At 37.1% G+C, this 14,288-nt stretch overlaps 1 protein-coding gene across 1 annotated transcript in view; it reads left to right on the top strand.

Annotated features, from left to right (window-relative positions):
• The first annotated feature begins 5,593 nt into the window (after positions 1 to 5,593).
• samd10b (sterile alpha motif domain containing 10b) overlaps positions 5,594 to 14,288 on the top strand; it is a 98,991-nt gene continuing 90,296 nt past the window's right edge. Inside the window, exon 1 of the mRNA XM_051880749.1 lies at positions 5,594 to 5,882. Within this exon, the coding sequence (XP_051736709.1) occupies positions 5,870 to 5,882 (13 nt within the window). The 5' untranslated portion in view covers positions 5,594 to 5,869. The remainder of the gene's footprint in view (positions 5,883 to 14,288) is intronic.

Here is a 14,288-nt window from a genome sequence, read left to right as displayed (position 1 = left end):
ATTTAGAGCGTCCCTGGAGTGGTATTGCGTTTTCATGCCAGCCATTCAAAATGCCAACACCATGACACCATTATAGTATGAAAATCAAGTGCCCCAGTATGTTTAACCCCCAAACTTTACTCTTTTGTGGTACCCTGTTTCCCAGGCAATGCCTGGCCCTGACACTAACCAAGACCATATAAGAAAGCATGACCGAATACATCTTTAATTAGTCGTTTGATATGGGATGCAGTCCACAGCCTTTTATTGGACTGCGATTGGCAGCTAGTCTGAACACACTCTGTTCTTCCATTAAATAGACAAGGAACTCTGCAGTGCATCTGTCTGACCACCAGAACCATGACCGATCCTGTTTTCCTGTCTGAGACTGGGCATTGTCGGAAACTGTGCCAGCTGACAGCTTGGTTCGGAAAAACCGGTGGCCGTAAAAGGGGGGCATTGGTCCACAGTCGTTTAATTACACCCACACTGTCCATCACTGTTTGGACACAAAACCACCATCTGCGGGGTGTTCTGTATGTGTCTAAACGCGGACTGTCAATCTTATCGGCAGGGATGGAAAACTTCTCTCTCTCAGCTTGCCGCCTGTCTGAAACACAGCAATGAAAGTATTAATGGCACACTAGAAACGCAACCTCTCTGCCAGGGGTCAGTGAACACTGCGATTGCTATTTGGATTTTGAGGCCATCAGGCTTGATGCTCAACAAGGCCAAAACCATCTTTTCAGATTTGCAAGCTTTGGGATGAGGCATTTGATGGATGGACATCATAATAATGCTACACATATAAACATTAACTAAATATTTACATGAAAGATCTTGTGCAAAGCTTATCACGACAATGATAGATAAGGTCTTCTGATGGTTGCTAAAACATTGCTAGGGTGTTCTGAGTGGTAGCTAGGGTCAGGGCTGTGCAAAATTCAGAACTGAAGAATTGGTTCCCTTTCAGTGAGGATGAATTTGAATTGAATTGGCCACACACCACAGGAAGTTGAACTAGAAATTGGAAATGAAAGTCCACTCTCCTTAAGTGTACGCTAGCATATACGTACAGCCGATTTGATACACAGGCGGTTGAAAAAGTTTCATCTTTGTCCAGTGTCTGTGCTATTTTTCTTCAGAAGTTATGAGTGATAAAAATGTCTCTGTATTCTTTTAAAGCTGCTGTCTGTAACTTTTTTTGGTTAAAAATGATCCAAAATACATTTTTTTAACAAGTAACCAGCCAGTGTTCAAAACTATCTCCTTACCTTAGCCTGATTCACAAAAGCTTGTAATAATTTTTTCTACTTCGGTTGGCACTGGTAGGTTTCCACAGGAAATTCAGGCATGACGCTGTTTATCTTTGCATCATTACGTCACGTCTGTTTACATAAAAAACGAGTCCCAGCTAGTAGGCTATATCATGTGAGGATGCTGCAGGTCACAGCAGCTGGAATAATGAAACTTTTTTTCATAATTTTTTTGGCGGATTGTATGGTATGACAAATGGACAATTAGGGATTAGACTATAAACTGAAGAAATTGAAATCTACAGGTAACTCTAATACACACTAAATACATAGTCACGCGATGCTGATGTTGTTAACATTAACAATTTGAGAACAAAATATAACAATAATAATAATTTGCATGGTTTGATGTGATAAGCAATCGTTAGATTTAATCACCATTGGTAGTGCAATTTATTATAATGTTTTTTTTTTTTTTAGTGGGTCAGAACAAAAGTGGCAGACATGTTACTTACTTATAGCCAAACATTCTCCTCAAAACATTAGATTCATCTGCACTGAGGAGCCTTGCCGATGCACAACCCATATAAAGATGATAGTTCCACAAATAACTGCAATTGCAGTTTTCGAACAGAGATGGTGACAAAGAGGCAAAACTTACGGACTGCAGCTTTAAACTAAAGTTGCGGCTATCTGTTGTTGCTGTTGCAGTCTCCGGTATTTTGTTGTTGTTGTTCTGTCTCTTTAGTTTCTTTTCTACTGTGAAAAAACAGCCCAGGCCAGTGCTGCCACCTTGTGGAACAACTGATTAGTGTACAACAAGTTCAATACAACCTGCGTGTACAAAGTATACACGGTTACAAAAACCGGGCGGCACTCGTACTATCCTGGTGACGAAATTTGTGTAACCCGCACTGTGCGTGGACCCTCGTGTACGCGTAAAAATCGAAGTATTGACATTGGCCTTAAAGTTGCAGTATGTAACATTGACAGCTAGAGGTTGAAATGGGTACTGCAGTCCAAATTCATAATATTGGAGAGGGTTGTTTCTCCTGCCCCCTCCTCCTCAGACTCGATGCTCAAGAGGGTTGCCAGATTGAGGACACGCAACAGGAGCGAGCGCAATTGACAATGGAAGGTGAGGAGACTTACACACTGTAAGTTGATGAGTTGATTGATCCACGTTTTAATATTCTCCCATTCATAGAGATTTTTAGATGGATGCCAAGGCTTTTAAGGTTGGGTAGAATCTGCGATCTCTGACCCAGTTCGTTTGCTGGCTTCCATGGCTGCAATATGCTGTGTTTTCTGCCAACTGGCAACCCAGGGTGTCGAAATACTATTTGGTAAATTGGCAGTGGGTGGGATCACACAGACCAAAACAAAAACAGACGTTCCGACACAAAACACACATTTCAAAGTAGAATAACTGTAGCATTGTTTTTCGGAGAAACAAGTACGTGAACTTAGCATGTTTCCTAAATATCTGCAAACATATTATGGTATTTGTATGCTTTAATACAGTAAAAAAGTTACATACAGAACCTTTTAAGGGCTCGCTTACACTTGGCATTAACATGTGACCTGTATCCGAATGTCATTTACTCACCAGAAGGTGAGAATTTACATTTTTGAGTGAATTTATCCCATTAATAACTTTAAAGTCACAAACATTAATGCTTAGATAATTTGTTAATGTATAATCTAATATAGTTAGACTTCTAGATATCTAGACAGACAGACAGACAAGTCACATGGTTTTAGGTATGAGTCACACCTATAGCACAAACCAGACATTTGAAGAGCAATTAACGTGTAGAGTTTAATATTTAGAGTTAGTGGTTTCTTCAAAACAATAGGCTAATCTTAAAGTACAAGCAATTTTAATAGCAATGTTTTCTTGGCAAACAGCGCTAACAACTGAACTGCATAATTAAACACATTTCAAAAGATTGCTTTTGCTAAAATTCAACAAAGACACTCTTCATCTGAAAAAGAAAAATATGTCAAAACGCTTTAAATTTTAATGTTAATCTGTGCAACATCAATAACATAAGTATTGTGAAGTGAACAGGAGCTGTAGCTGCTGCTTTGTAGTGTTGCTTATTTGCCCTACAGAGACTCTCTCCCACACCTCTTTAAACTTCACAAACCCACCTCACCAAACACCTTCTCATCTCCTCATACTGTGAAGGCAATCAGTGTTAATTATGACAGTACCTGAATACAGCTAATTTAAGCAGACATCTTCTCTGGCATTTGGTACAGTGGCCTCTCTTGGGCACCATTCTGTTGATCGTCAAAACAGGAGGGACACGCAGGAAGATTTCTTTGTAGAACGGGCCACTGAAGACCTCTCTGATACGCTGATGTTCTTGACTACACGCTCTCCTCAGATACTCCCTCCTCCACAGCTTCACGACAAGCGAGTGTTGCCCTGAGGCGTGACGGCAGCACTTAACAGGCTTTTTCTTCCTTTTCTAAAGAACAGATATGGCACTTATCCTAGTGAAATGGCAAGAATGGGGGAGTCAGAGTGCAAAAGAGTGTGTTGTGACCCAGAAGAAAGTCATGCTGTGGACAAGTTGTAAAGCTTTAAGTGGAATCAGCACTTCTCATTGTTTTAAACTGTTTAAGTAACTTGTTGTTTCACTTAAACCTGATCCATAAATGAAAATATGACATTAAAAATACAGTGGATGTATTATCATATTTATTTGAAATAAATAATATGATGATAATTTATATAAAAATGAGTACTGTGTACAGAGTTTGAATAAAAACATAAAATGGTTGGTATTGAATTGAATAATTGAAGTATACAAAGATATGTAAATACTATAATATACATATCTTTGTATACATATCTTTGTATAGATTAACTCATAAATCAACTACAAAATTACATTGGTTTTCAGGGACAGGCATTAAGGTGGTTTAGATCTTACCTATCAGACCGTCACCATGTTGTTTATTTAAACAGGGAAAATCTAAGATAACGTCAGTAAATTATAACATCAGTAAATTATCAGTAAACTCACTCCAAAATTAAATCAGTTTATAGTGAAAACATTTTAGAGACAAAATTTCTCAACATTTGCTGTTAATTATTCATTAAATTTATATTAAATAAATTAAAATTATGAATAATTCATGACATATTAATATAATTAGGCCGATTATATTAATTGACAATATTAAACTTTGCTTTTAAATTAAAATAAATATAATACATGCATAATATATAAAGCTTTTAAACAGATTAAGCTTACATGTATTCTTTTGAGCTATTTGTGAAACTATAATTATTTTGTCTATTTGTTTGATTCACATGCATTGATATAGTCAGATATTTTCTTTCAGCTGCCTTCTCAAACTTTCACTGCATCAGTGTTTATTCCTGCTTTGTAAATGCGTTTAATTTCATATTTTTCATAACGATCTCTTAATCTTCGGAAGCGACATGAATTGCGCCGCTCTCTCGCGAGAAGTGAATCAAACTGACGTTCTCCTTGTTCCGTGTGATTGGCTGTTTGCCGCACGTCAGACTTTCAGGTGCAAACTCTGGATTAAACCTGAGTTGACAGAGGAAGTTTATACCGAGCATTGTGCAACAGTTGATCCTGATCTAAACCAGGTTGGATTTATCTGGATTTGTCAACTCCAAACCTACTCTGAAACTCAGAGTTTGTTCAACTAGCTCCATGCAACAGGCCACAGGATCTTATCAATGGATCTTATCAGAGCAGATGGTCAGATAAATAACGTTTTGCTTGTTTTTACAAACGTTGATTCCTCGTTTTGCCGTTTTGAATGATCCATAATTTTTCGTTCACGTTCGTTGTGACAAACAAACAAACTTTCAGCTTCACGCTACACTGAGCTACTTTTCCCTCTGTACGGATGTGATACTCGGAATGACATGTGTGCAGTTTCCCGCGAAATCCGTCCCAACAGCCTTAAATGTCATTATTAGAGGTTTAACAAATTTGTTGAGGTAAATACATGGCTTAGATTCTTTGCACTCTCTTATTAACATTATATATGTATGTATGTATGTATGTATGTATATATATATTTATATATATATACAGGCTATATATATATATATATATATATATATATATATATTGCTAATGAAAGTGTTATTTAATCACCCCGTGCGGGCGCGGCATAAGCAGTCTCATAATGGTGTGCTTTGCGTAAGTTTATTTTGACAAGCGCCCTCTCATGCGTTTGCCCATATGTTCCCCACTTCCTCGTGCACGCGCCTGTCTAGATGTAGTTTAAATAACACGCGTATTTTATTGCGCTGGCTGCATACTATCATTCATCTCCACAGCCACTTGTGTAATCAGTGAATCGCTCGCTGTGTGAGTGCGTTCAGCACTAAGGTGAGAAAGCAGAGGGAGGAGTTTAAACTTGCCCGAGGCTTTAGAAGCTGAATGACTGTCATCTCTCTCTCGGGTTTATATGTGGACGCGCGCGCTGATTGCTCCTGCTCCACAGCAGATCTTTTGCGCTCGGAGGTGTCGTTCAGGAGCACCGGCTCTCTCTTCTACCGGACCGGACACCCGTGAGCATGGCAGACACCTACTAAAGCCATCACGGAGAGATACGCGTTTATACCGACTATGGCTGTAGACGGTAAGCTCACTGACTGTGTTATTTACTACGTTCAACAAACCATACTGCATACTGTAGCCACATGCGAACGATGATCCGTTTATTTACATGGTGGCGTTACAGTATACAGACAAAACTTATGACTTCTGATGTTTACGGTACTATACTAGATTATATTGTACTGAAGACTAATATTTTTGTGTACTATAGCCAAATACCTACTATAGCTACTATAAATTAACTCTTTACATTACACTGTTTACACAATATGTACAGTGCTATTTACCTGTGCCTTGTGCTAAAGTATACTAAAACTTGATTACACTTTATTTTAAGGTGTCGGTGTTACTGTGTAAGTACTGAGTAATAATAATTAACTACATGTACTTACTATAGGGTTAGGATGAGGGTTTGGTTTAGGTTAATTGCATGTAATTATGCATAACCTATAGTTATTACTACAGTAACTACATGTAACGTGTAACAATGACACTATAAAATGAAATATTACCTAAAACTTTGTAGTGTAGAATATAATATTTTAACATAATTGTTTATACGTTATAACCATTTAACATTTTGTTTTATTTGCAAAAAAGAAAATTTTGTTTTATTTGCCAATATTTTAACTTGGTTTTCTTCATCAATAATTAAAATAAAAGTTTCTATTTTTTACTGTGTGCTTTAGACTATTATTTATACTGTAGTGTCCTGTACTATACTGTACTACTATAGAACAATATTGTATTTATTTATTTATTTTTGCTGCACCCTGTGATGCTGTTTATATTTTTGCTGAATGCCATGTGCAAGATTAGGTCAGAAAGCTGGTAATCGGTGCAGGCTGACTCACACATTTTGTTTTTTTCTGATGTATTTGTGCCCATCATGTTGACATTGCGCTCAACTCGCTGAAGGGAATGTCAGATAGAGTTCATGGGTTCGCAGCTGGACATAAACATAAAGTCTACCTGACAACTTACATGATAAATGAAAACATTCATACACATGCTCACAGTGATCTCAAGGGCTTTTATGTAATCGTAAGAAATATACGTTTTCCCTTGGCCATGGAAAATTATACATAATCACAGTCGCTATATCTGCAGCGCTCAGCGTGGTGCTGAAACGGACAGCAAGACCTTGCCTCACTTTAACCTGCACTTCTTCTTATCATGTCCTTTTCCTAATTCTCTCTCCTGTAACGTGTGATTCAGAAACTTTAACATAGTTTGTTCCCAAAATACACTCTAAAAAATGCTGAGTTAAAAACAAGAGAAATTGGGTTGAAAATGGACAAACCCAGCGATTGGGTTGTTTTAACCCAGTGGTTGGGCTAAATGTTTGCCCAACGTGCTGGACAGTTTTATTTAACCCAACTATTGTTTAAAAATTACTACATGGCTGGCTTAAAATGAAAGTTGGAAATTAAAAATCAGACACTAATTAGTAGAGGCAACAATAATAATCAAAAGGTTAACATTTATTAATAAGCAATTTAATAAATGTTTATTGTTTAGTTATTATTCATTAAACTTGTTAATAAATGTTAATTTATTAAACATTAATAAATGTTAATTGCCAACATATTTCTGGTTCATTTTAAGCAAGCAATACAGTCATTTTTAAACAATAGCTGAGTTAAATAAAACTACCTAGCAGGTTGGGCAAACATTTAACCCAACCGCTGGGTTAAAACTACCCAAATGCTGGGTTTGTCCATTTTCAACCCAACTTGGGTTGTTTTAACCCGGCATTTTTCAATGTTCTTTATTTAGAATAATGTTGCATTGGGCAAAAACGTGCATTGGCAAACGAATTGCATAATCATAAAGTCCCCCTCAAGGAATGTTAGATCATTGTTTATTCAAACGTTGTTTTTTTTATCCAATTAAAATAGCTTGTTTTAATTCGTGTTGTACTCTATGTTTAAGCACATTTTTCTTAGCCATCCTGAGAAAGGCTGATGTGAGTACATGAGCAGTTTATATAGAGGATGCTTACATTTGCTTTCAGCGTTTGATTAGACAACTGAATTACACTTGAGAGAACTGATTGTTTGCTTTAATATCTTCTATTGCACAGATATTGCCGCATCATTCTCCTGTTACAGTACAGTTATTGCTTGGCAAGATTTCATTTCATACAGGCTGCAATAAAAAGGTTTCCAGATATAATAGCACTGGTTTCTGATTCACATAAAGCATGTTTGTGTCACTGAAGCTTCATCAGATCTGGAGAGGCACAGATGTTGGGTTAACCCCCTCTCGCCCTGTTTCACACACCCTACAGCTCTTAACCAATCCCAGCATGCAGCAGGAAGACTGGGCTGTTTTCCTGCTACCTAAGGGAGCACCAATGCATTAAGTGCATGGACAAACGCGTGTCACTCATTCATGCATACAGATGGATTAGAATGCTAGACCCACAAGCTTCACTCACGGATTCTAACCACACGCACAGTGTCTGAAAAAATAGTAAGGGAGAGAGTGAAAGAGCAGTAGCGATAAAAAGAGAATAATTTCTGGTTCCGTTTCGCTCAGATTGACATGCAGTGGGTGAAGGCAGTGTATATTTTGGCTCAATGTGTGTTTGCCTGTTATCAGCAGAAGCGATTCCATGCTTGACCAGTCTGTCAACATCATTCATTGACTGTTTTTTTTTCTTTTTTTTCCTGTGACTGGTAGACATTTGCTGTTCATTTGAGAACACAAATAATGAATTTCATTAATTTCGACCGTTTCGCTTCGGTCGCCTAGCAGGCATTTTTTGTTACGTTTTAATGGAAAAAAATCTCAAGTGTCACATTTTCCACTCTCCAATAATAAAAATTAAAAAATAAAAATAAACCAAGCATAACTTTCACTTTCGCACCTAGCCATGCTATTCTTTTATGTTAATTGCTGAGAGATGAACAGCTTTTCCATTGTATTTCACCATAGTTTTGACTTGGTCCATCAGTTTATAAAATATGTAAGAACTCAATGCACTTATAATGGAAGTCTATGGAGCAAGGCAGTCTGGAGGGTTTAAAAGCAGAAATGTGAAGCTAGTGCTATAATCCTTCTTTTAATTCTGCCATACACAGTGTGTTATTTAAGCTATAAAGTTGTTTAAATGTGCTGTATGTACATTTTTTACTGTACTAAAACATAAAAATACCATATTTGTAGATATTTTATGTTTGGTTAACTGGGTAACTGAACTCAGTATGCTGTTCAGGGTGTCTTGAAGTCAACTGGTAAATTAAACGATAAGTTAAACATAGAAATACCTCTCGGGATTTCAGTCAAGCAAAATTTACATATTGCTATTATAGCTTAATTTTTTTTCATCCACACACCTGACATGTTTACCTGTTGTAGCTTATCCATGTTGTGGGCAAAAAAAATAGATGCTGACAGTCAAGATGCACTAAAGCGCTAATTAAACGTCACTTTTTCAGTCAATGATTTCAGCCCTCAAATATGATTTCGTCTGAAACCGAAAATTCTTTATTTTTTTGGCCAAATACTTTTGGTTGCCGAAAATTAGATGCATCACTACTGAATACAAAAGGTTAGAAAGCATTTTTATCTCACTAGACTCATTTTTAAAGGTATAATGTTTAAATTTTATGGCCGATTTAAATTTTATCTAATGCATTATAGAGTGGTGCAGGGATGATGTCAAAACCCGGAAGACTAATTTGCCGCTGTTTCCTTTGAGATTTTCCTATGAGGTTTTATAATGGGTTTTTCAATTTATGAGTAAAATAAAGCCTCTAGTAAACATAACTTGACTATACTTTGACGTTTTGTTCTACAACGTAAATTACACACACCCATAGTGACAACGCAAATTTTGAAGCAGTTATGTTCATTTTTGAAAACGTATATTTCTAATAAGTAACTAGATAACACTGTAAAAATGAATTGTTGGTTTAACTTAAAAAAGTAAGTTACCTGGTTGCCTTAAAATTTTGAGTTCATTGAAATTATTACAATTACAAGTTACTACAATGAAGGCAATTAGTTTAATCAACAGAAAATCACAATATTATGTTATCTGAACCACATTAATTATCTAAGTTGATTTGAAAAAAGAAAAAATGTTCTGATAACATATCATGAAAATATATTTTTACAGTGAAGACAGTTTGGGGTGTGAGTGTGTGCAGTGTATATTGTAGAACAAAACGTCAAAGTATCATCAAATTATGTTTACCACGGACCTTATTTTACTCATTCATTGAAAAACCAAATTATAAAACCCCATAGGAAAATCTCGAAGGAATCAGCAGCGAATTAGTCTCCTGGGTTCGGATGTCATCCCACTTTATTGCCTTGCTCCAGACTTTTTTGCTTCAAAAAAAATCTAAATTATTGTCTGTGGCAATCGACAGTATGTCACAAAAGCTGTTGATGGAGCTTAACTAGTATTGAACCCAGAACATTCCTTTAACAATGGTCCCAAATCTGTTCCTTTAAGAGCTTTTGTCCTAAAGCCTCTTGATCTTGTTTGTACTCACAGTGCATTGTAGGTCAGATTAAATGAATCTCGCCCAAACCGCATGACCGAAGATATGTTCCTGTGAACTGATTCTCACATGAGCACATGAATAAAAGAAGAAAAGGAGGTGAAATGAAAGGAAGCTACTGTTTTCTTTAGTCACATAAACATGGTCTTTATTAGCTTTCTCTCACATGTTTGTTAAGGAGGGGCTCTTAACAGCTATTTGATGTCCTGCCCAAAAGTTGGCTTTGGAGAGCTTTTGAAATGTGATCCTGGCTCAAATGGTGTGAAATGTGTGTGTGTGTTTGTGTGTGTGTGTAGGCCAGCATCCTTGTGTCCTCACAGGCATTATATCCACCTTAAACCATTCATCCATCCGTCCCTTTATCCCCCCATGCCTTTGTATCGTATCTTTCAAGCAGACAAAGGATTTTTCTAAAATGGATTTTGTGTGTGTGTGTCTATATGGCATGTTTGATGTGTGTGTGCACATCTATGAGTTTGTATTATGTTTTTATGCTGCTGTATGTAAGTTTGGGTTTTAAATCTCGTTCCTTTGGCCTGTTGTTGGTCTTAATATCCTCTTACGGTGTCATCGCAGTTCACACAGCATCTATGCTGACATCAGGGGAAGAAAAAGTAAAAAAAAAAAAAAAAAAAAGATTTGCCTGATTTTTTTTCCCTTGCAGTGATCCATTTAAAAGATCTTAAATTAAAGGACTTCACTGTCAGTGCATCAGAATAGAATAGGTTTACTGTTTGTATTACATATTTGCACAGCTGTTGTGGGTGGATGTTTTTCTCAGACTTTGATCTGATTAGACAATTTGCCATCAGGTACATTCACACATGAAAAATATTAAAGGAATGTGTACAGGATTAATGGAAAGTCTGTCAGAATTTGGAACCAGAACCTCAAATAATAATACTTTTGGAATGAAACTGTGAAGAAACAAATCTTACTGGATAATTATTATTTGCTCCAAATTTGAACTGTATTTCTATTAGCAATCCTATGAAAATTTATCTTCTGGGTGGTTGCTAGGGTGTTCTGAATGATTGTCAGGGAGTTGCTATGTGGTTGCTTACTGGTCTAAGATAAAGGAGGCTTCCAAGTCTCTATTACACTATATTGTGGTCCTTCCTTCAATGTAAATATATTAGGGATGTAACGGTACACAAACATGAAGGTTTGGTACGTACCTTGGTATTGAAGTCACGGTTCGGTATGGGTTTGGTACAGCATTGGAGAGAAAACTTAACATAAAATTGCTTCTTTTTTCTTCTTTTTTTTATTAAACATTGGTTTATTGAACAAATTATGTCTCTCTTTAAATAAATTCAATTATAATTAATTATAATTATAATTCTTAAGGATAAAAAAAACTATCTTTCTTGCACATTACTATAATATTAAAGGTTATAAATTAACAACAGAGCCCAAACTATTAAATTCAGTTGCTATTTATTTTTAGATATAATAATCAACACTCAAATAAAAAATGCTGTGGACACTAAATGACTTGCCTGAGGTAAATGTAATGCTACATGAGATATTATTTTCAAGCTGTTTTATGTCTTTCCGTGGTTGAAATACTGGTTGAGAGATTACATGTAGGGCAAATTCCAAACAGCATTTTTGCACCCTTCAAGGGCACTTCAAGAAGGGGATGCCATTTGTAGGGGTGTTCCATATGAAAATGAGCAACTGAATCCCTTCACAAAGGGCCCTTCCACAAGGCCGTTAGCAAAGGGTACATGCGATGGTCACTTCGAGGAAGTAATTTTATTATTTATGGTCATGTGACCCAGCGAATACTCATGATTAATTCATTTTAAAGGTAGATGGCGGGACGCAAGAGTCCTGCTCCCTCCAAAGTTGCATAGGGATGCTCCCTTCCGTTTGGAATTTGCCCATAAACATATCTATGCATAGATCATCTGTTCTTCTTCTGTGCTTTTGTCTTGTTGTGGCGGTTAGCAAACAGCATTGCATTACCGAAAGTGCCCCCTTCTGAATTGGAGTGTGAATCGCCTGTGACTGACTGCATTCAGTCATCTGACTGTGTGCACCGAACCGTGACATCAGTATACCATGACGGTTTGGGACAAATGCATGTACTGTTACACCCCTAAAATATATGTATTTTTTTTCCAACCATCAAGTAATACAACACCCTAACAATGTTGGTACCACAACAGTACAGGTCGAGTTTAACACTTTGGGTTAGAGGTTTGTTCCAATCCTTGACGCTAAATATAATGCATAACAGATACTGTTTATAAATATGAATGAACTGTGTTGAAACCTTAGTCTGTTTGATCTGGTTAAAATGATACGGATAAGGCGGAACCTGAAGATCCAGTGCTCGGATTGCTTTCACATTCAAATCAATAAGACTGTATAGATCCTAGAAAATCACATGCTTCATCCATATGCTGCCTTATTACGGATCAGTGCTACACTTCTGAGATTCCCTATGAATAATAGTGGGATTGAGGGGGATGGGGAGGAAAAGCAAGGGGGAGGTGTCTAATAAACATTCACTCATCAATCCCCCTGGACTTTAAACAGATTGATCAAGCGTTAAAACCCGGGAGGGATCAATTTGGCTTAAATCAACAAGGATCTTTGTGAAAATGGACAGAGAGAAAGAAGGAGGCAGAGAGATGGCTGAAGAATGGAGAAGAAAGGTCCATTTCATTTGCTGGGAGGACTGATGACTGGGTCGACCCATGAGCTATGGATAATTGCTCTCGCAGAGGGCAAAGCTTTATACCCTCAACATCTCAAGTGTTCTCATCTTCGTTCTCCCGCACCCACCCATTGGTACCTAATTTCTTCAGTACTGTGGTCACTCTTGATTTTTTTTAAATGGGCGGTCTGTCAGCTCCTCTCATCCTGTTGTATTAGCAAGTGCATGGGCCCGTGTCCAATATCTCTCCGTTAATTAGTGCTCCGCAAAGGAAAGAAATGCACGATTGGGAAAGATAAAGAATGAAAGAGGAGGATGTTGAAGAAAGAGACAGAGGGAGAAATGGAGAAAAGATAATAGAAACTGCTGAGAGGGGTTTGCTAATTAGAGATAATGCAGTTGGTTTGAATTTGATGGAAATTGATGGTCGCGTGTATGCTAGTTAGTTGCCATTGTGTAGTTGCTTTTCTAAAACATCTTAAAGCAGTGGCTCCAACCCGATCTCATGGGAAAATGTAACTATTTTATGAGGTGGAAGTTTCGTATGAATTAGTATGATTTGAATCATACAAAAACGTACGGTTTTTAGAAAGATCTCATAATGAAGGACCACCCCTAACCCTGCCCCTAAACTGGGGTTGAAAAAGATCGTATACGAATGAGATCTTATGAATTCATACCAATAGGTTGTTTGCACATGATGTCATTGCTGCACGTGAAATGCGGCTGGAAGGCAAGGAGTGATTTTTCTATATAGGAATTCTATCACAAACTCAAAATTCCTATGTTTTGCGTCATTTATGGTTGCTCAAATCTAGTTGTCACCTTTTATAGCGTTTTGCATCTGCTGATACTGGAATGAATATGGATACCTGCTTACCTTTTCTGTTTTGACTTGGTTAAATAATCACATTCTTCATGGTATCGTTTACAGGGAAGAGAAGATATTTTATCCTATTGCATGATCATTTGGTGTTTTCACTTCAGTTTTGTAGAATTCCGTTCACAATGTTGATCTGGTTACCGTGAAAACAGTGTCACGCGCTGCTGCTTCAGCCATCATATGGTAGAAAATGTCCAAATAAAAAAAATGTATTCAACAAGCTGACAGAAGATGCATTTCTTTGTTGGAAGGGTGTAAATGTAACTTTAGTTTTAATGTTGTCTTTTAAATATTCACTTTCCCATATGACCACGGAGGAGAATCGGAGGGGCATTCAGCGGACAGACACCCTTT

This window comes from Ctenopharyngodon idella, chromosome 22 (assembly GCF_019924925.1).
Source record: "Ctenopharyngodon idella isolate HZGC_01 chromosome 22, HZGC01, whole genome shotgun sequence".
NCBI lineage: Eukaryota > Metazoa > Chordata > Actinopteri > Cypriniformes > Xenocyprididae > Ctenopharyngodon > Ctenopharyngodon idella.
The sequence above is the reverse complement of the archived record's forward strand: the minus strand, read 5'-3'. Positions and strand labels throughout refer to the sequence as shown.